The sequence below is a fragment of the Gambusia affinis genome, linkage group LG17 (assembly GCF_019740435.1).
Source record: "Gambusia affinis linkage group LG17, SWU_Gaff_1.0, whole genome shotgun sequence".
Taxonomy (NCBI): domain Eukaryota; kingdom Metazoa; phylum Chordata; class Actinopteri; order Cyprinodontiformes; family Poeciliidae; genus Gambusia; species Gambusia affinis.
The window spans coordinates 20,289,794-20,311,292 of NC_057884.1; the positions used below are offsets into that span (position 1 = coordinate 20,289,794).

At 37.2% G+C, this 21,499-nt stretch overlaps 2 protein-coding genes across 4 annotated transcripts in view; both read right to left on the bottom strand.

Annotated features, from left to right (window-relative positions):
• The window catches only part of LOC122847096 (transmembrane protein 230-like), a 37,885-nt gene extending 36,742 nt beyond the window's left edge, over nt 1–1,143 (bottom strand). For both annotated transcript variants that reach the window (XM_044144456.1, XM_044144455.1), the window contains exons 1-3: nt 995–1,143; nt 678–804; nt 510–575 (exon numbers count right to left, since the gene is read on the bottom strand). In XM_044144456.1, the coding sequence (XP_044000391.1) occupies nt 510–575; nt 678–679 (68 nt within the window). In that variant the 5' untranslated portion in view covers nt 680–804; nt 995–1,143. The remainder of the gene's footprint in view (nt 1–509; nt 576–677; nt 805–994) is intronic.
• A 3,437-nt stretch (nt 1,144–4,580) lies between these two features.
• dpysl2b (dihydropyrimidinase like 2b) overlaps nt 4,581–21,499 on the bottom strand; it is a 30,534-nt gene continuing 13,615 nt past the window's right edge. For both annotated transcript variants that reach the window (XM_044096000.1, XM_044096002.1), the window contains exons 2-14: nt 18,567–18,655; nt 18,310–18,494; nt 16,621–16,785; nt 16,171–16,232; nt 14,519–14,599; nt 13,644–13,712; nt 13,088–13,208; nt 12,069–12,225; nt 11,796–11,937; nt 10,651–10,821; nt 9,010–9,189; nt 8,765–8,930; nt 4,581–7,590 (exon numbers count right to left, since the gene is read on the bottom strand). In XM_044096000.1, the coding sequence (XP_043951935.1) occupies nt 7,499–7,590; nt 8,765–8,930; nt 9,010–9,189; nt 10,651–10,821; nt 11,796–11,937; nt 12,069–12,225; nt 13,088–13,208; nt 13,644–13,712; nt 14,519–14,599; nt 16,171–16,232; nt 16,621–16,785; nt 18,310–18,494; nt 18,567–18,655 (1,680 nt within the window). In that variant the 3' untranslated portion in view covers nt 4,581–7,498. The remainder of the gene's footprint in view (nt 7,591–8,764; nt 8,931–9,009; nt 9,190–10,650; nt 10,822–11,795; nt 11,938–12,068; nt 12,226–13,087; nt 13,209–13,643; nt 13,713–14,518; nt 14,600–16,170; nt 16,233–16,620; nt 16,786–18,309; nt 18,495–18,566; nt 18,656–21,499) is intronic.

Sequence of the window (21,499 nt, forward strand, 5' to 3'; positions counted from 1 at the left end):
AAAACTTTTTCACTCTAATTTTTGACTTTTGGAGCACAAGAATGGTTGGTTTTCATGTTTTTTCTAGAAAATGTTTGAGATAAATCAGAACATTTCTGAGTTTGTTCACAGTAATTTAAGATTTTTGAAGCTGAAAATTTCCATGTTTTTATAGAAAATTTCCAAGGTTAATCTCAAACTTTTTGAGGTTATTTTGGCTGAAATTTATTGTTTCGTTTTCCATCTTCAAAGGCCCTCATATGAATTCATAGACCCGTCCTACTGTACAGTTAGCATCAGCATTTTTGTGTAACTGCAGTTAAACCACAATGCTTGATCCTAATACTAAGAGATCATATAATATCCCACAAAATCTTATGTCACTTACAAAAGCGCCTTGAATTGGTTCTACACGATCGATAAAGGTGACACGATATAAGCTAAATATTAGCTGAAAAATACTGCAAACACAGGATAAACACATTATATTAAATAAAACTGCTTCTCTATTATCCATTCATCATCTTTACCTGCGTATCCTCCCAGGATCCAGCGGCCATTGAGCCGGAAGTACGGACTCTGGATGGGTCACAATCCTTTACAGACAAATACGACAAGTTAGCTAAACATGCTACTCGCTGCATTAGCTAAACATTCCGTGTATTTAAGGTGATTTGTCTTTCCACAGTCTTACATACATGTCAGATTTGTGAAGAGTACGACGTTCAGTTCTTCTATGAACAGGTTCTCCCACCTGAACAGTTGGTTTTCAAAAAGCAGCTCCAGATTGATTTCAACATGCTAAACATGTTAGCCTGTAGCTAACTGCCGTTAGCCGACCGGAACAAGTAAGAATTAGCTTAAAATTAGGTCTCCGTCTCCCGGTAAGATCAGACAATGGATAAATAAATATTTTTAGGATGATGCATAAAATATATCATCATAAAAATATCTTAAAAATCTAACATTTTATATTACTTTTTGGGGAAATGTACATCTCCAGACTTTTACTTACTTGTCTGTCAAGCTCTTAAATTGTAGCGTGGATGTCACTGTGGGTGAAGCAGAGCTGTTTTAAACTTTTCCTAAAGTGAAAGTGATGGGCAGGCAGATGGAGAGGTGAAGGGTAACTACATGCAGCTGTGGTGGCGCAGGGGAAAAGCGTATCGAGGCCTTAGTCCTCATGACAGTGGTAGCAGGTTCGATTCCTGGCCTGGCTACATTTGCTGCATGTCTTCCTCCTTCCCCCTGTTTCCTGTTGAACTACTTTCAAATAAAGGCCACTAGAGCCAACAAACCTTTGGGGGGAAAAAACTAAAACTACATTCAGCAGCGTTCAGTTACCTGCTCATTCTCTGCTCTCCTGCAGATATCTGCACATTTTGAGCTATTTGTGCTTGGTATAATTACCTTTCAAATAATTTCTATTACAATTTATCACCCTACATCCACTAACTTGTAATCTTTCAACTGGAAAATCTGGAGCAGCTGCAGAAATCTCCACAAATTTGGGTTTATGTAAAAATATCAAAAGAGATCAAAATTAAAGGCAACTGTGCCAAAAGGCTTTTCCAAAAGCAAGCAGAGACTAACTGTGAGTGCGAAGAGAAGTTTTGAGTACAAGGATTACAAGAGTTGAAAAGAAAGACATGAAATCCTGCTTTCAGGCTGAAAATGTGTGCTCTTGGATTGTGGCAAGAAAATCCCCCCATATCTGTGCTGCTTTTCTTCTCTGCATCTCCACAGCAACTGAACCGCTCACCTTGAAGATCTTGATGAGAAAGAAACTTCTTCTTCCAGCTGTAAAACTCTGACATGTGAGGTAAATTTGATGCAAAGCGATGATGGATGCAGCCTTTTCTTTGGCATTGCTAACAGAAGAAGATCAGTTCTGCATTTCTTTTAAATCAGTCTGTTAATTAAAGTGATTTCAGATCAACCTGAAATACATCAGCTGAATTATTTTGTGAAAGGGGGAAATGTAACTTAAAATTGTTAAATTAAAGGTAGAAATCTATATGTAACTCTAAAAGGTCATTTGTTTTTCAGAACATAAATGTAAGGCCATTTGGAAAGGATTAGGGCAAGTTAAGAAAATGTCCAAATTTTGACTTTTTTCCCCAGAATTGGAAAAAAAAAAAGGGAAATGATTAGAATTCTCACTTTTTCCAGGAATTTGGAATTTAATCTTAAAAAGTAAAAATACAGTCTGTTTATTTCCAGAATTTAACGCTTAATCTGAACTGAATTCTGACTTTTCTTCTAGAATTTGAATCTTAATATGAAAATAATCAGAATTATGATTTTTTTTTTCAGAATTTAAAATAAAATCTAAATTCAGAATTTTTCACCTCAGAATCCCAAATTTTATATAAAATCATCTCACAGTTCTCAGGGGGGTTTTCTGGAATTTGGAATTTCATCAGGAAAAAAAGTCACAATTTTGACTTTTTTCTTTCCAGAATGTGAGATTTAGTCTGGAAAATAAAAAAATTTGAATTATAACTTCCAGAATTTGACATTTAATTAAAAAATTAAATATTCTCAATACTGTGTAAAGAAGTTTAGACTTTTTTTCCCCTCATAATTCTGACTTTAATCTTGAGAATAAATGTCAGATTATTGCTTTCCAAAGTGGCCCTAATACTCTTCCATACTTTTCATCAGATTTTAAAGAATTTTTCCTTTCTTTTGCAAGCTAAATATTCTGAGAATTTTCCTTCTTAGAAATAAAATAACATGGAAGTGTAACTCTTGATGGCTGGAAATATTTACACAAACTGGCCACTAGGGGGTCACAATACTCTAATAGACCTTGTAAATAATTTCTTAGAAAAAAAATTCATTAGTTTGGCGTTTATAAAAGAATCAAAGGTTAATTTAAACATTAAAAGTATCAAGTTAATTCAGACTTCCGGTAAATATGTCGTAGTTGATTTCAAATGCACAACTGATGTATTTTATTTAGCAGCTGCTGTTGAATGATGAAGGATTTACGGCCATAGCAACACGTGTTGGGTCTCAACAAGCTTGATCTGTAAATAGGACGGCACCGCCCCCTGGTGGAAAACTATAATATCTCTGGATTCCTCTAAAAAGCTTTGAGATGCCACACGACTAGCGTTACTTACTTATATTTAATTCAAAATTGAATGGAACTATTTGAGAAATTAATTTATTGTTATTTTAGTTTTACAAATAAAAATCTGAATAGTGTGGCATGCATTTGTTGTAATTACAGTTCCAAAGCCCTGGGGTGTGTCTGTACCAACTTTACACTTCTTGAAACTGAAGGTTTGCTCTTTATTCTTTAAAATAAAAATCTTTTACAGAGTCTCAATTGGATTTAGGTCTGGACTTTGACTGTACCGAATGTATGAATATACATTGTCCTAAATCATTACAGTGGGTCAAAGGTTCTGAGTTGCAGTTTTGAACAAGTTTATACACGACTTATTGACAATTAATTAACCATTTACTAATCATTAATGATGTCACTTTGTTGCCATTGCCAGAAGAACTTCATGTAGTTCTTTAAACTCTGACTATAGGTCAGTTTAATTATGTACAAAGGTGGTAGAAAAAATGTTACCTAGCAAATTTCAGAACCGATTTGTAAAAAGAGGAAACAACTTAAACTGAATTGAGATTTTCAAAATATTTAGATTCATGACAGCAGCAGTGGGAAGCCTGTTAACAATCCTGAATGTGAAATAAATCTATCTAAATCTTTCTGCATCTTACAGAAATGTGAAAGTCATTTTGATGGAGCGATATGGAAACGAATAAGCTAATGTTTTTGTTGTGTCATTTTTGCATATTTGAAATCATGGCTGAAAAAAAGCATATAGTATATTTATATATTTAATGTACTTAATTTTCCTTTGGGATTAATAAAGTATTTTTAAATTGAATTTGGAATAGTCTTTTGAGTTAAATATCTAGTATTCTCTTCATGTGAATACAGGTCAGGTATATGTTTATACCTTTTCAATTATGATTTCCTTTAGTTGTTACATTAATTATTCATATTTATTGCAAAAATTAAAGAAAAAAATAATAAAGTAGCGTAGTCCAATAAATACTACAAGTTGTACAATTAATCGATAGCGATAATGTAGTAGACACATGATCAATATCAACTAATAATACATCAGAATATTTAAAAAAAATTTATTTATTTAAAAATGAATTTAAAAAATGTAATTAAGTAATTAAAATTAAATACAATTTCTTTTGGGATTAATAAAGTATTTCTGAATTGAATTGAACTGAATCTTTTACGTCAGTTGGTGGTATCGACAAACTCACTCTTTGGTTACCTAGCAACAGCTTGAGTAACTTGCGCAGCAGCAGTTTAAGATTTTTTGCTTCATAACTGCTTAAAAATAAACAACGGCTTGAAGTGAAAACTGTATATGAAACAAAAAAGATCACTCCACATGTCTGGCAGTATTTCAAATATTTTAAACAAAAAAAAAAACAAATCAAAAATCCTTGATATCGACTGATAAGAATCGCCTGTCGTTCAGCCTTAACTAATGAGTGAAGCTCCAAGTGTCAAACAAGAACAACAAAAGAAAACACTTAATACTCTGAAGTCCTTGTTTCGTTTATTTTATTTTCCGCTGTCCACATGATCTTTTCGTCATAACAAGCAAGCATCCCAGAAACCCTACAGCCACCAGGACAAACACCATCACACAGTTTCACTTTCACAAAAAGTAGGGGGAGAGCTTACAGAGGAGGAGGTTTGGGGTGACTACGGGCCTCAGGGGGGGAAAGGTGGCGTTCAACAGCATCAACAACCTCAGAGCAGAAGGAAGAACCTGTCAGTCTGCAGCATGTTGGGTACATACATGTCACTCATATAGCGTTAGCATAATATGGCATAGAAAGAAAGCATCCAAGCTGACAGAGCATCAAAGGAGTAAAACTGTGCGTGTAAACGGAGGAGGCATGAGACACACTGAGGACGCCGGTGGAGACGATTGCCATTTTTAGCATCAAAGTCAATTCTTCTAAGCCTGCAGAATCTTTTCAGAACCATCTGGAGTCCACACAACAACTTAATTCAAAAAATATGTCAGCACAGAGTTGTCGGTAATAGCGCCGAGTTGCCATGACAAACAGAGGTTAGAGGTTTGTCGCCAACAGCTAAAGGAGTGGGGAGAGAAGAAGTTCAGAGGAAGGGGGTGAAAGAGCGGTTGGCTGCCAAGTCGTGTTACTGTGTTTTTAAACAAACTCAACTACATAATAAATCTTTAAAAACAGTGGGCTTTCAAAAGGTTTCCAGTCATTGCAAATAGGATGATGCTTCATGTAACGGATGCCAAGAGAGAAAAGTAGTGTGTTATTATTCAATACTGTTCACAGGCCAGATGAGCACAGACTAGCTAGCATTAAAGCTAAAGCCATTCAGTGCAAATAAAATCTTTTGCTTTGACGATATGATTAAAATAAAAAGCTTAACCTAGACTTAATTGATGAACTGATTGAAATTTCAAACGTTTGTTCATTTTCTTAAGCTACTTTGAATGAATAAGTAGTGGATATTATTACCCTGCTGTTCCTGAGTGTAATTCACAATTTGCATTTTATCCTGTAATTTATGCATTTAAATATTTCTCAAATCCTAGACCAACAAAACTGAAAATTACAGTTTAATAGGTGTGAACACAAGCCTGCTAACATTAGCTACTAGTATGCTAGCATAAAGAGAGACTTGCATGAATTGTCTATCAAAAGAAATCTTTAAATTAAAAATTACATTCAAAGCTAATCCACTTTATTCAAGAATTAACTCCAAGTTGTGGATTTAGATTTGAATCAGGATGCTAACAAAAGCAGAAGTAGCTTGTTTTTGGAAGCAAGAAAATGACAATTATTAGCTTTGAACATTACCATACTATAGCTATTTGTTAACATTCTAATATCTAGATATTAGCTGAGCCTAATACTTAGATGTAGATGTCAATATTAGCATACTAGTGTTAGCATAATAGTTATTACACTTTTGTAATGAGCACATAATTGTTCATAGCCCATAATTAGCATGAATGCTAACAATAGCATGCTGGTATTCACTCTAGTGGATATTACCATCTGCTAATGGTACCATATAATGGTACCATTAGTTGTCATCATGCTAATGTGGCAAATATTTAGCCAAAGCTTAATATTTGGTGAAAAATGAAAATAATTTTTAGCAGGCGCCTCCTGTAGGTGTCCCATCCCTCATCCGCATCAACACTAAATATCAGTCAGAACTACGTTAGCTCATGTCTATGTTCAAGCGTAAATCAATAGTGCTCAGCCCTTAGGCACCTAGTTACAGAATAACACTAAAAAGCAGTTTGACAACAAGGTAAAAACTCTAAAACATTAGAACATTTCAAGATATCGATCTCGCTTTTCCTTTGCGTAGGGCTCAATCGAGCTGAAAAGCCCCTACGAAAGCACAAAAATCTGGCACCTTTGAATCGGTTAATCCTGGCTATTTTACATTTTTTTTATCTTACATCCTTCACTTACTTCAACAACAAATAAAAAAGAACAGAACAAAATCAAAATATCAGTACAACGTCTGTTTGTTCAGGCACATAAAAAAGTGGAAATGAAGGAGAGTTTTCGATGAGTAGAAAACAGTCTGTATGCTAAAGCAGCAGTTGGTTGGTTGGTGGAGGACGGCTGTGAAATTTGAACCTTTGTGACTCAGGAATGCAAACAAGGTGGAAAATCAGTCACTTCCCAGGCGGGACAGATCTCACTAAAAGGATGTAAAGAGACAATAAGGCATGGAAAGGCAAAGTCTGACAAAATAAAACTTCTCAACCACCAATTCTGCAATGCAATTATGACTGAAAACAGAAATGAAACCTGACGGTTTTCCAACCATCACATGCCACAGATACACTGCAAAACAAACAAAAAACAAGATTTACAAAATCTCTTTAATTATTTCAACTCTTAAGGCAGCATTCATTGTAAATTATCAACAGAATTTGAGATTCTTGACCTTACTGCTGCAACACTGTAAGACTGATCAATTTGGTACCCATTCATTTTAGCTACAACCAAAACAAAACAAAAAGTAAAAGAAATGAACTGAAATACAGTATCTTGCATAAACACAGCCTTTTTTGTCCTAACTGACTCACATGAACCCCCAACAAAAACTGCAAAGCAAAAAGATAAAAAGGAAAAATGGAATAAAGTAAGAACAATATATATAAAAAACCAAAACAATGCAGTCAAAAGTGCTCAAAAAGCAGTGTTATTTTTTTCTCTTTCTTCCTTTATGTTTGCTTTCTATTTATTTCTAACTGTGTCCAATAGAGGCTGGGGAAACAGGAAAGTTGGTAGGTGAGAAAAACTGCATAGGAGGAAGTGCCGGGATCAACAGTGAGGCGCAGTGAAAGGTTCGGCTCCTCTCGACTTGATCTCACCGGCTGAATGCTATCCTTTGACAAATTTCCTCCTAGGCAGGGTCAAGGGTCAGGGTTGGTGAGGCGGAGCTTTAACCCAGGCTGGTGATGTTGGCCCTGCCACCTGGGGGCGCCACAATGCGCTGGGTGTTCCTGCGTGGAACGTTGTCGTCAATCTGAGCACCTGTGTAGCCAAACGGAAAGTGAGCTGTTAAGGTTCCTTGAACACGTCAAAACAAATCATGTTCATTACATTTTCGAGACGTTTTAGGTTGCCTTGCCACTTTAAATCCAAATTATCTGCTGCTGGCCACGCCCCCAACTCAACTCAAACGGTTGTATGTTTACAGATGTGCAAACATACAACTGTACATCTTTGGAAACCAACAAGAATGGAGCAAATGGTTTCCTAATGGTAAGTCAACAACAAAACATTTGTCTTGTTCGGCAGCCATTGTCCAGCGTATTCATCCTGACCATCCTCTTCATGATTTTGTATTAGATAAACAAAGAGGTTTCTTCAAATTTGCTGTAATACAGACTGCTACAGGCGGTAACCACCATTTACAAAAACTCTTGTTTTTGAATTAATATGATTTACAACAACATTTACTTTCCCTTTGGGTTCAATAAAGTATTTTTGAATTTGAATTGAATTAATACAGCAGTGAAACCAGCTGACCTAATATCTTGGCGTTCATCCTGTGTTGCTAGCTAACGGGCAGAATTCCGCTGGGGTTGCTAGGTAACGGGCCAGGCTTCTCTGGGGTTGCTAGGTAACGGGCCAGGCTTCTCTGGGGTTACTAGGTGAAGGGTCGGTGCTTGTTGATTTGTGATGTTGCATTCCTCAGGTTTTTGAAATGGCTCATTGTCCAGACAACAAAAAACATGAACTTACTGTCAAAAACCATCTGGGATTTTTTTTTTGAGGCAGTAGAAACCCAAATGGATTAATTAATTCTCAGTTTAAGCCACAGTTTTATATATTTATCATGTTAAAATCATGGTATCATCCATGACAGTGGATTAATGGTATTATATAGTTTAAAATAGTTGATTAGATCAGAAATATCCAATTATTGACACAGAGAAACTTAAGCCAACCCCATATCTGACACGGTAAAAATAAAGCAAAGCTCCTCATTGGTTGCTTACGTTTTCAAATGTGACCAAAATATTCTTCAAGTTTTCTAAACGTCTTTACCAATAAAACCAGAAGCTTGGCTTTCTTCAAAATGGTGGCAGTGTCTGAAACCTTCAACTGGGTTATATTTTTTAAATAAACTCAAAGTATCACCTCTCTCCCACCAGACAGAAGCAATCTACAGGTTCCTGACTGAGTAAAGTTCCTGACTGACCGGACAGGCTAAAGCCAGACTGGTGCAGGTTGCGGACAGGCTGGTTGGGTTGTTTGGCAGGTGAGGTCTTCGCAGAAGAGACGGGGGTCATGGTTTTAGGAGTGACGGATACCTCGCACACCGGTCCGTCGTACAGTCCTCTAGGCACACCCCTCAGCTCAGCCAGCTGCAACAAGAAAAACAACACGCAATATTAAATGCAAAACCAAAACGACAGTCCTCAAAACAACAACGCAGCACTATACCCTGCTGCGAGCCTTTATCCTCTTGTAGACGTAGTCGGGGAAAGGTTTACGGGCCACGAAGCGTCCTGAGCCCTCAGTGGCGTGGAGAGTCCCCTCCTCCAAAACAATCTTTCCCTGACTGATGACCACCAGAGGTCCGCCGCGCACCTCCAGGCCTTCAAAGATGTTGTACTCCACGGTCTAAGAAAAGAAAAGTAAGCACATAAAAAATAGGGTTATTTTTTGCAAACTAGAAGAATTTGAATTAATTCTGTCAATTTGTTTATTTTGATATTTTTCCCACGTTACAATTGCTGAAATAACAAAACTTAAAAGAAGCTCAAGACAAACTTTTTTCCCTGTCAGAATATTGCATTAATTTTTGGTCTTTTAACTGCAGTAGACAGTAACCTTTAGATAATAACCTAGATAAATTATCAGAAGCTCAAGCTAACAGCTACAAAAGCTAGCAGTTAGCAGCTATAAACACCAACAGCTACTTTAACTGACAGTTACTAACACTAATGGCTGCCTAAACTAACATCTAATAATACTAACAGCTATCAAAGCTAACAAATACATAAGCTAACAGCAACTCGAGCTAGCATTTCGCTAAACTAGCCCTTATCTAAACATCTAACTCACATCTATTCAAGCTTGTATCTACCAAAGCTAAATGCTATTTAGTCTGGTAGATATTAAAGTAAACAGTGCTTTAATAATAACAGCATCTAATTAAGCTAACAGTAATGGATTAATTCAAGCTAATAGCTACTTAGGCTACTAGAAACCTAAAAAACCATTAGATTAGATTATTTTAAATGACACAAGAACAAAATATTTTCAGTCAAGAGAATAGTTGACAATATTAATAGTTGTGAAATGCAAAACATGACAAGGTTAAAACATAATTGGTCTCTGAAGGTTTTGGATTTGAGTTCTTTTTGGCTGAACCGGTTTTAAGGTCCTTTTATTTTGACTAACGTTACATTACACTCTACCAGGTGGATAGATGATGACTCCACAATACTTGACTTACAAAACATCCACAACTATTCCTTTAACCGATTTGTTACAATGTGTTCCCTGTGGTCTAATGCTAATAAAAGAGCTAATTGTATGGACAAGAGGGATAAACTGATGGGGAACACAGGCGTTCATTTTTGTCCCAACAGATGAGGAGGCTTGGCCAATGAAGAAGTTTGTGTGCTTGTGTGTGTCCACTCTGGAAGCCTTATAATGCTCTTTCCTAAGAGCTACTGAAGCTAACGCTGAGGTCATGGCAATCTGGCAAAACTTCATCCCAACATGAGCTCACCAGTAGGATTAGCCACCCCATTACTCACACACTGCTATACATAATTTCTCCCATGGAACAAAGAGAGGCTCAAGGACATAACAGGATTAAATTAGCAGATTCCCAGAACATCCACAGCAATGGTCTCCATGTCTTTCTAAAACATACATACACAGACAGGCAGCCTGCAAACAATCAGACCCTGATGTGTTTCAGTTCTCTGGCAGATTTTATGAATGACATCACTCCCTCGACACCGTGTGAGGCCCACGCCCTGTTCAGCAGTCTTCCCAGCCACCACAGCAGTGGACTGACACCCCCTCGCTCCCACTGACAGCGGTTTCAGAAAATGGAGGACATCGTACGGAGTTGTGGCTCTTGGCAGAGATGATCTTCGTGACGTCCGGGTCCCAGAGCACCAGGTCCGCATCCGAACCCACTGCGATGCGGCCCTTGCGGGGGTACAGGTTGAAAATCTTGGCTGCGTTGGTGCTGGTGACGGCTACAAACTGGTTTTCATCCATCTTACCAGTCACCTGGAATACATTACAACTGAGAGTTAGAACTGGCTTGATTCTCTAAGCTCCCAGTTTGCATCTTCACTTCACCAATTGTTTGACTGTTCAGACTCAGGTTGTCATCCCTCCCCGCAATAGCTGTAGGTTGCAGTAAAACAATATTGTCACATTTAGGCTTTGATAGCTGGTGTTCCCACACATCTAATACCCTAAATGCTCTGACGAAAGCCTGTTAGTGAGTTGCTAACATGTAAACAAATGGCAGTTCCGGTTTGCGCAAAGCCTCATGGGGGCTAGGAATAAGGTCAATATTGTTTTTATATTTGTAATAATGGTTAATCTCTTCCTGCTGATGGCTACTATTAGGGAAATATATCAAAGTTGTTAACTGTACATTTAGTGTTGATCAGCTGATGTCACTTTCAGATTGTTAAGATAATATGATACATTTATGGAGCTAAATTAGCATCAAAGTTTAATCAAAAGAAAAAAACAAGCTGAAAAAAATATAGATTTGAAACAGAAATAAAAGATGTGAAACTGAAAAGAATGTTCAGATCTACTTTTTATATAAAATTGTTTTTATTAAGTTTCAAATTTTTATTTTCAGTTTTGATTTGCTTCAGTTTTAGAATGATATTTCTGCTTCATTTTTTCAATTCAAAACTTTTTTCAGTTCAAATCTTTTTTTTCTTCAGTCCTTTTTTTGTTTTGTTGACCAAACGTTTTGGCCCCAATTTAGCTCCATATACACTTAAATACCACTTTGCAAACTTTTTTCAATTTATTTATAAAATTAAAATCAACATAATAACATTGATATGATTTAAGTTAATTAAAAATTATGATAATGATAATAGGCATGTTGCACACATAGAGTAGCTCAGGAATTATAAAGAATTTGTTGTTGACATGTTGGGATGGGGGGCCCCAAATAAAAATCTGCTCTGGCCCCCAGAAAGGCTTGGGCAGGCCCTGGCCAGGACACGTACCACACATTTGTCCCAGATGATTGACATCCTCTCCTCTGTGCCATTGACACCCTCAGGAATCAAGGTGAAGTCATCTTTCCCCACAGCACGCTGGGCCGTGTTAAAGGGACAGTGCGCACTTCCTGTCACCTGCAGGTCGCCACTAGGAAGATTAAAAAGGACAACACACACACACACACACAGAAAGAAAAAATAAAACAATAAAGTGAATGTAACCAGAATGCTGAGACAGAAACATTTCCAAATGTGTCTCCAGTTGGATCCAACTTTTACCAGGACAGCAGGGAGTTGAGATAGTCCGGAGTGGCCGGGTCAGGACTCAGCGGTGGGGACGTGACATAAGCCGCAGCCTTGGCCCAGTTCTTACTCCAGTAGTGTGACCCGTCTGTCCCCAGGCTGGCCGTGATCGGCTCTCCATAGACCACAGTGCCTGGAAAAATGGTACAATAAGGTTCTGCTGCCAGACAGAGGCAGGTTGGGGACACTGTGGACAGAAAAATGTCTGCCAAAAAACTCAGACATTTTTAGAATAATTATGAACATTTAGGAGATTAATTCCAACATTTCATTTTTCTCATGCAAATTCTTGATTTTTCAAACTCAAATTTTTTAGAAAAAAAAAACATAAAATATGAGTTTGAAAAAGATTTTTAATTTATGATTTTAATTTATAATTCCAAAATTTTGGAGCTTCCTTGAAGCAATTTTATTGCTTTTCAAACTCAGAAATGTCCTTGTTTGTTATATCTACTAGGACCTTAACAGAAAGTTCCTGTGAGTTACAGGAACAAAGGTGGAAAGGAAAAAAGTGATATAATATATCAGACTTTTTCCTCAGAAACAAAAGTCAGAAAACATGAAAAATTTTGAGAAAAATGGCAGAATTTTGATTAAAAATTCTGATTTTATTTTCTATTTTACAGAGGGCCTCTCCTGTAACCACGAGATAATATCAATAAACTTGAAAAGTATACTTAAAGTTTGTACTTTGTCAATTTGTACACATATATGTATTTTTATGTCATGTTGCTGTGTTGCATAGAGACTCAAAAGTGTCTCAAAATAATAAAAAATATCATTTACCATATAAATATTTATCTATGTAAAGCTTAAATAAAATTGGAAATACATATATTGAGTTATTTACTAAAAATATAATGAATTATTCATGAAATATTTGTATTCATATTATGATAAAAGCACGTTTATCAAAATACTTATTTGTTTTTGTTCTACTTTGCAAAAACTGCCAAAATTAGCAAAAAATACACATTTATATATACTTTCCTCACCCTTCTTCCTAGCCTGGGCGATGACATCAGCAGCGCTCTTGCTCATCACCTTGGTAACGTACAGCGGGCAGTTCGTCTGATTGGCCACCGTCACTGCGCGGTTCACAGCTTCCGCTTCCACCTGGAAAACAAAGGCGGCTTCATGAAAAACAGTGTAGATGTGGACACCAAAATCTTCTCTAAGCGTCTAATTGGGTGACTTTATTTAGTTGTACCAGTAAAAGCAGGTGAACACAAATCAAATACAATCTTTTATAGCCCTGACTTATATTTTACAGTCAAGCTTAAACATTAACGTTGTGCTTTTCCCCACCAGATAGAAGGAAAAAGGGAAGAAAATGCATGTTTTAGCAATAACACAGTTATCTTTATAACAGATGTTCTGATGACAAACCCCATCCTTTGTTTTGGAGTCTTGTTTTCACTAAGGCAGAGAATTGTCCAACAATTATAAAACTGCCAAACACTCTGGTACCAAGCAGTGAACGACTGAAAAGGTCAAACTGTTCTGGCAAAGAAAGAGGCAGGAGTAGAAATGCAAAGTCCAAGCATTCACCTCCTCTGGATGGCTCAACACGTGTCCTTCAGGTCCGGTGATCCCCTGCTCCAAGATCCGCCTCTGCTCCTAAAAACGCACAAACACACAAACAAGCTCGTTGGACAAGTCAACCGCTGAGTCACGTCCAGGTGTTTTCCGATCAACAGCAGAGAAAACCGATCACAGCAATGACCCCCGTAACCGACTGTCCTCATCTGGTGACAATTACAAACGTCATTTGGCGGCCAACGAGCGCGACTCGTACATGTTAGAACCGGACTGCAGGCCACACAAAGCATGATCATTACATTTTCTGCACAAAATTATTCTTAAATAATGGCGTTTCAGTCTGTGTATCTTGAGCTCCATTCAGCATGAGCTGTTTGAGTACATCTTGTCACTTTAAATCCAAATAAATTCCTGTTGGCTACACCCCCAAATCCGTGTTTACACATGAAAATAGCTTCATTTTGAGGCTAAAAGTAATTCATACCATTTGAAAATAATAAAAATACACATTGTGTCACAATTGACAACCATCAGCTTTCAACTGAATTAGCTGTATTTAGGGAAACAACAGCTCTTCCAGCAACCATTCTCCAGCACATAAAGCAGTAAAACCAGCTGGCCAAATGTGCCAGAATTCCAATTGAGTTGCTAGGTAACGGGCGGAACTCTGCTGGGGTTGCTAGGTAACGGCTGGGGAATTGTTACATTACATTCAGAAACTGAAAAACTTTTACTTATTGCCAAACAATGGGGAAGGAGGGTAGATTTTTAAAGTGTTTTGGCTGTTTTTAGAAGCAGTAGAAATTCAAAATGGAAGTACAAAAACATTCAAAACAAGCTAAATATTTGGATCCCGGTTAAGGGAAAACAGCCCATATTCATACCTCAGCAACGATGTCCCCGTTCTCGGCGTGAACCTGGGCAATGGCTCCCAGATCGCGGATCACGCTGAACACCTCGTACACCTGCATCGATTAAAATTAAAAAAAATAATTTAAAAATCGATTAAAATTTACTATTTGAAATCAGATTTGCTAAAAATATCTACAGATAGTGCAGTGAAAAAGTCATTTTTCAAAGTGATATTTTCATCTTGTTACTCACTCATTTATAAATGTCACAGTTTCCAAATGAAAATTTAGTTAGCAAATTAAATATTTAATAAACAAACTAAATATTGAGTTAGCAATGCTAGTACGTAGGTGGCAGGAGTTTATATAGAGGTTCAAAAGACCCACCTTTCATTTTCATAGTCCACTTCAGTTTATTAACAAGTAATTTGAATATTAGCTAAATATTTGGCTCTGAGCTAGCTCAGTGTTTAGTTTGTGAACGAAGTATTCTGAGCTAAATATTTATTCTGAGCTAACATTTAGCTTGTTTAGCTTTGTGCCAAATGTTTAGCTCCAAGTTAGATAAATATTTCTAACTCTACCTTCATTCTGTGTTAAATATTTAGCTCATTTAGCTCTGTGCTAAATATTTAGCTCTAGGTTAGCTAAATATTTCTAACCTACTTTATATTGAGCTAACATTTAGCATTTAAAAGGCTAAATCAGAGCATTCCTGCTTTGAGTTAGCCAAATATTTCCAAGCTGGCTCAGATCTAAATATTTAATTTGGAGCGTAATATTTAGCTTCCTCACTAAATATTTATGCCAGAGATAAATATTAAGTTGGTCAGCTTCCCAACTAAATATTTAATTAGCTAGCTGAGTAGTTTGTAATCTAAATATTTAGCTAGATAATTAAACAATTAGTATTTTATGAATTAATAAATAACATTATGTAAATATGACTTTCTTTCTCTAATGACTAAATAACCCAGATTATTTGCTTATTTTTACAAACAGCATCTCATTTTCTTGTTTTCTTGTTTCTGAAAATAAGAAAACAAGGTTTTGAGCTGAAAAGTAAAAGTTTTTTTCCCAAAGTTTCCACAACCTCCTTGGTATCGCAGTAAAATGGGTTCATTGAAGGAATCAAACACGCAACAGCGAGACGCCGTCAGAGTTCAGCGGAAACAAAAGAGGAATAAACTGCAGCCCTGCATTCCTCACGCAGGTGCAAAAACCGACACAGATCTGCTTCAAAGCTGCTTTCGAACGGGATTAATTCATTTTCACCATGACTCAGAGTGAGATCTGCGCTGAGATATGGCTTTTATTACATCTCACTCTCCCAAGAGAAACACTCAGACTCTCATTACGAGAAAAAGCCTCGCCAAGACAAACGGACTCTGGATCTGGCTCCAGCTTTGCCAAAAATCAAGCCAGAGGCATGATTTATTTTATTATAAAATCATATCATAAAGTCCCAGCCATTCTCAGAAAATACAGGAAAAACCACTGCTGATACTCAAAATCACCGCAATCAAGCTTTATTTAAAGAGATATTTTCCTTTTAATCCGATTTACAAGACAAGCTGATGTGCCACAACATAAATTTTGCAACATTATGTTAATTTAATTACAGATTTATCAATTTTCATACAGGCTGGATGTAAATGTTATTTGGAGAAATAAAGGAGCCTCACCTGAGCATCAGTAAGCTGGAAAATATCTTTATACGCCAAGTAGACCAGGAAAGAGTTGACACCTGAAAATAACCAGATTAAAAAATTATCACGAAAGCAGGAAATATAAAGATCTCAAATGAATTTATTTAAGCAGACATTATGTGTGCCAATGAAAGCAAACTGTTACAGGAATCTCCAAGCTGTTGGACCCACTTCAGATTTAAATCCTTCATTTTCTTACTTTTCTTCCTCTTTCATAATTTTTTGAAAGTAAAACAACAACAAAAATCCTTAATAGTATACTAAGATATTTTCTCTCCTTCCTTAAAACTCCTTAGATAATTTATTTGGAACAAATATAGGTTGTCAGAAAAACTCCTTACATTTTTACAGGTTTCTACCGATATTCTGCCAGTCTTGTTTGTTTTGTTGTAATGTACGGATGGATCAGACGTTCAGCGTTCGTACCGTGATCCTTCACCAGCGTCTCCATCTCCTCCTGGATCCCCTTGTGCCACTCGGTGATGTCGACGTGCAGCGAGTAGTCGCAGCAGGACTTGCCGTCAGCCCATTCGTGCCACTGCTCGAAGGCGGACATGAGGCTGACGCCGGGCTCGGGAACCACATGGTCAACTGGACATGCGGACAGAAACCAGAGGTTCAACCGGAGCTTTTTAAAGGGGCAAATTCAGTTCAGCATTTCTAACAGGCTTTTATTTTAACAATGTTATAGATAGGAAGTTTGTCCAAATGTGTTTATTTATTCTTTGAATTCATTTTGTTACGTCTTCTGACATTTATTGGTGTTTTAAGTTCTGTCACGCTGCTGTTGGCAGTTGGTGGTTCCCATAGTAACCAGTAACTGACAGCTCCGCCCCCCCTTTTTCTGTTGCCGTGGGTAACTGCGCTATGTAGTAGGATCAGCTTTATGTTTTCTTTACAAATGTTGTATTTTAACATTTATTTTGCACAAATTTAATAATATTCAGAGTTTCATGAGTAATTTTGCTATGTCTTGTATATGTTTTTAACTGTTGTTATTATTATTATTATTATTATTATTATTATTATTATTATTGTTGTCCATTTGCTTAATTTGACAAATGTTAACTGCTGTTAACTGATGCTAACTGATGCTAACTGATGCTAACTGCTGTTAACTGATGCTAAGTGTAGTTCAAAGATGCTAAGTGCTGTTAACTGCTGCTAAATGCTGCTAATTGATGCCAACTGCTGTTAACTGATGCGTACTGCTGTTAACTCTTTTTTTTCTTTTTCCTTTAACTCTTTTTTTTTTTTTTGAATAAATACAATGAACCTGAATATTTCTGTTGTGACGTCAACCTACTGGACCTGAGACGAACGTTGAAGAGTTACACATTAATGATCTTTGATGAATTTTGGAAACATGAGCAGAATGAGGTTATTCCAAAGAGTTATTCTAGTTGTATGGTTCTGTTCCGTCTTCAAAATGGCGGCGGTTATTGTTGCGTCACTGCAGCAGTCAGCGTTTAGCATGAAGGGAGTTTGTTTTTGCTGCTGATTCAGTACAGGGAAGGCTATTGTGACATTTAGTCTCAATTAGCTGCTTTGTTTTTCTATAGTTCACATAATTATCAAGTATATTTAACTTTTTAAAACTGAAATAAGGAATACCTAGAATTAAGTTGTTTAATAGATGCTTTTATATGATGCTTTTATATGCAATTATGAGATTTTTCCCAACCAAAAAGGCGTCACGGTATTTAAGAATACTTTGGTGCCTTTTTCTTCTTCAGATTTGTTGAACATATAAATTGAAATAATTTATTTATGCTTATTGTCTGATTGGTTGTTGGTCAATTCATCAAGCTAGAAAAAATAAAAGAAATGCAAAAGTTTCTGACGAGAAAAAAAACAAAAGATAAAAAATACTGTGGGGATAAAATAAAGTTTGATGTGATTAATATGAAATATTGTATATTTTCTTACAATCAAAACTAATTTCATCAGACGGCGTGAGTTAGCATTTATGCTAAATCAAGGGTGTTCAAAGTGTGGTCTGGGGGCCTTTTGTGTCCGTTGAAATGATTTTATTTGGCCCCTCACCATGAGTCAAGAATGGTAAAAACAACTGAAGACCCCAAAAATGAAATGAAACGAAGAATTACGACTCACTGATCATCGTGGTGCCGCCGGCCAGCGCCGCCTTGGTTCCCTGGTAGAAGTCATCGGCCGCCGTCATGCCCCGGTCGGGCATCTGGAAGCGGGTGTGCACGTCGATGCCGCCGGGCATCAGCATGCGACCGTGGGCGTCGATGGTCTTCACCCCGCCGGGAACGATGAGGTTCTCTCCGATTTGTCTGAAGCGGCGACATTGAGACGGGTTGGGCCAAGCAGGGAACAGACACCATAAACAAGCGCCGTAAACTCACTTAATGACGCCATCCTCCATGTAGATGTCAGCACAGAACGACTGGTCATCGTTCACGATCTTCGCTCCTTTGATCAAGAGACGGTCACTCTGACAAAATAAAAAAACAAACAACGACAGGACATCATCAATCAAATCAGTTGCTGCTTTCGTTTCCAATAATTCATTGATATCCATTCAATGGAAGTGGAAATAAATTATTATGGAGGTTGCTCTCCTGGGTCTCCTAAAGCAGCTTTCCAAAATGTACATTAAAATAATTCATTTTTATTCCTTTAGTGCCACTTCACAACAAATCTCAGAGTCTTTTAAAAGCAAATAAATCCAACCATCTTCAATCCTACTTACAATATTAATACGCCGCTTTATTTCTATTTTACTCAAGAAAAATCACTTGCATAAACAGACTTGTTGCCATAGCAACTGATAACAATGCCACTTTATGTTTCAGGATTCAACACCAGAAAACACTCAAATATTTCCCACACAAAGAACATTCAGTCCATTAAAGAGTTTTACATTTTACTTTTTTTCCCCACCAGGGGTCTTTTGTGTCCCTTATTCGAAAACAGGCTGACAGGAAAGGGGGATGGAGAGGGGGGAGGAATCAAACCCACAACCGCCACGTCAAGGACTGAAGGCCTCCAAATGTGGGTCTCGCTATCCCCTACGCCACCACAGCACGCCGCAGAGTTTTACATTTTCAGTTTGATGTTTATTTTGTGATTATTAATACTTGATCGCTGTGGTAGATTAGCTAGCACTGCTGTTAGCTAAGCTAACACTGCAGCAGTTGATTAGCTAATTTAAACACCCGCTCTGCTGATGATCAGAGTTGGTGATTAGGTTGCCTAATTTTTATTATGTTTTTGAAACTGAACCGAAACACACCAAATTCCACAGCATATCTACATGTCAAGGTTATCATAGTCAAGCTAGCATAACTAGCCTACTTCAAATTCCCTCGATTAGTTTTTTCTTAATTAAATTGTTTTCCTCAGCTTGTTGTCTAGTTGTTCTAGTGTAACAAAGCACTGCGTCCCTTTTACTTTCATATATCAGCAGTACATTTAAGATTTAACACGTTATATTGAACACTTAACAGCTAAAACCAATGCTAGTCATCGTCACCTAGCAACTTTTTGCCTCCAGCAGGGAGATGGGATCTTACGCTCACGTTTTAAGGTATCCATAAGCTAATTACAAACAACAATAATGATATGCACTGTATACACATAGAGAAGCTTCGCACATGTTGGTATGGAGGGCCCAATTGAAAATCTGCTTAGGGCCCCAAAAAGGCTTGGACCGGCCCTGGTTAGAAGACAATACAAGAACCAGTTGGACACACCCATCCTGCCTCAGCACTGCAGAAACACAAGGGGCCGACCAATGAGAGCCCAAACCATGTGATCAATCATCCTCGCCTGCTGTACCAGCAGAGGAAGAGGAGGAAGAGGAGGAGGAGGGGAGCCCCCATCTCCACCAGTGTCCCCGTCTCTCCCTCTCCAAAGAAGGTGTGGCCGGTCTGGTCACAAGGACTCGGGCGTCCCCGGCTAACAAAGGCCTCTCTGTTCGAGGCGGGCAGCAGCAGAACCGGACCCAGCGCCACTCTGGCTCCACTAAACGGAACATCTCTGCTAGGCTTCGGGACTTCTGTCCAAAAGCTGGTCAGCTTTGGGTCTGGTCGGTAAATTCTGCTTTAGAACCAAACTACATTTATTTGGCAACTTAAACTTCACTGCTGGATGATTAAAGTGAAGCCGTGTTACAGTTAGATTCAAAAATATTTTATTGCTGCAACTCAAACAGAGGGCTGAAGCGATTAATCAAATTAATCAGGGTCGTTATTAATAATTATTGATTAGTTTTTGTTTTGGATTCATTTTTTGGGGCCACAAATGGCCCACGTGCCGCACTTTGGACACCCCTGATTTAATGAATGTTCTGGGTTTGAGCCAAGCATGGAGAATGGGAATAAAGCAAACAGGAAGTGGACGACAGACCGACTGAGACGAGTAAATATGATCTGTAATTCTTCAAAACAAAGTATTTACAACCACTTTTCCACAGAAAATGACGAGTTTGGAAAATTTTCTCACCTGATCGGCTTCCACTTTGCCAAAACAAAAAATCTCTCAAAAAAGACTTTTTGGTCTAATTACTAGTTTAAATATATTATTACACTCAAAATAAGACAAAATTAACTTAAAAGTAACATTTGAGTTTGCTTTAAATCAATAATTATGTATTACTATGAAAAAGTATCAGTTATTGGTAGAAATGCACCGATCCAATACAAATATTGGTATTGGCCCCAATATTGGGACAAATTCTAAATTGGGTATCATGGTAAATACAATAAATCTATTCCATCTATTTCTTTGCTTTATTATTCATGTTACATTAAGATTCCTAATTGAACCTTCTGAACCATTTGAGAGTTTATTTCAGTTTATTCTTACACATTTTGTTTCTGTCTCTGTTATTTGTTTTACATTAACTGCACTGACTGAACTAATTAAAGATACTTTTGACCAATTCTGTGAAGCTATTTGTGTATTTAAATGTTCAGTACTGGTGCAAAGTTATCAGATAAATTAGTATTTTAGTACATTTATGTACATTGTAAGTGAATTCATCTGTTTTTCTGTATCGGAATCGGCCGATACTAAACCTCAGATATCGGTATCAGAAGTGAATAAAGTGGATCGGTGCACCAATCGTTATCAGTAGAATATCACAAGTTGAAATGTCTTGTTTTACTGGCAGATTATTTCACTTTTTCATCAATATTAAGGAATTATTTACTTTCAACAAACCTCTATAAATTGCTGAAAAGTCTCTTCTAAGTTAATTTTGTCTTATTTCAACTAAAAATAGACAAAAATACAGATGAGCTCCACCAATTTATCCCTGCACTTAAAACTGAAC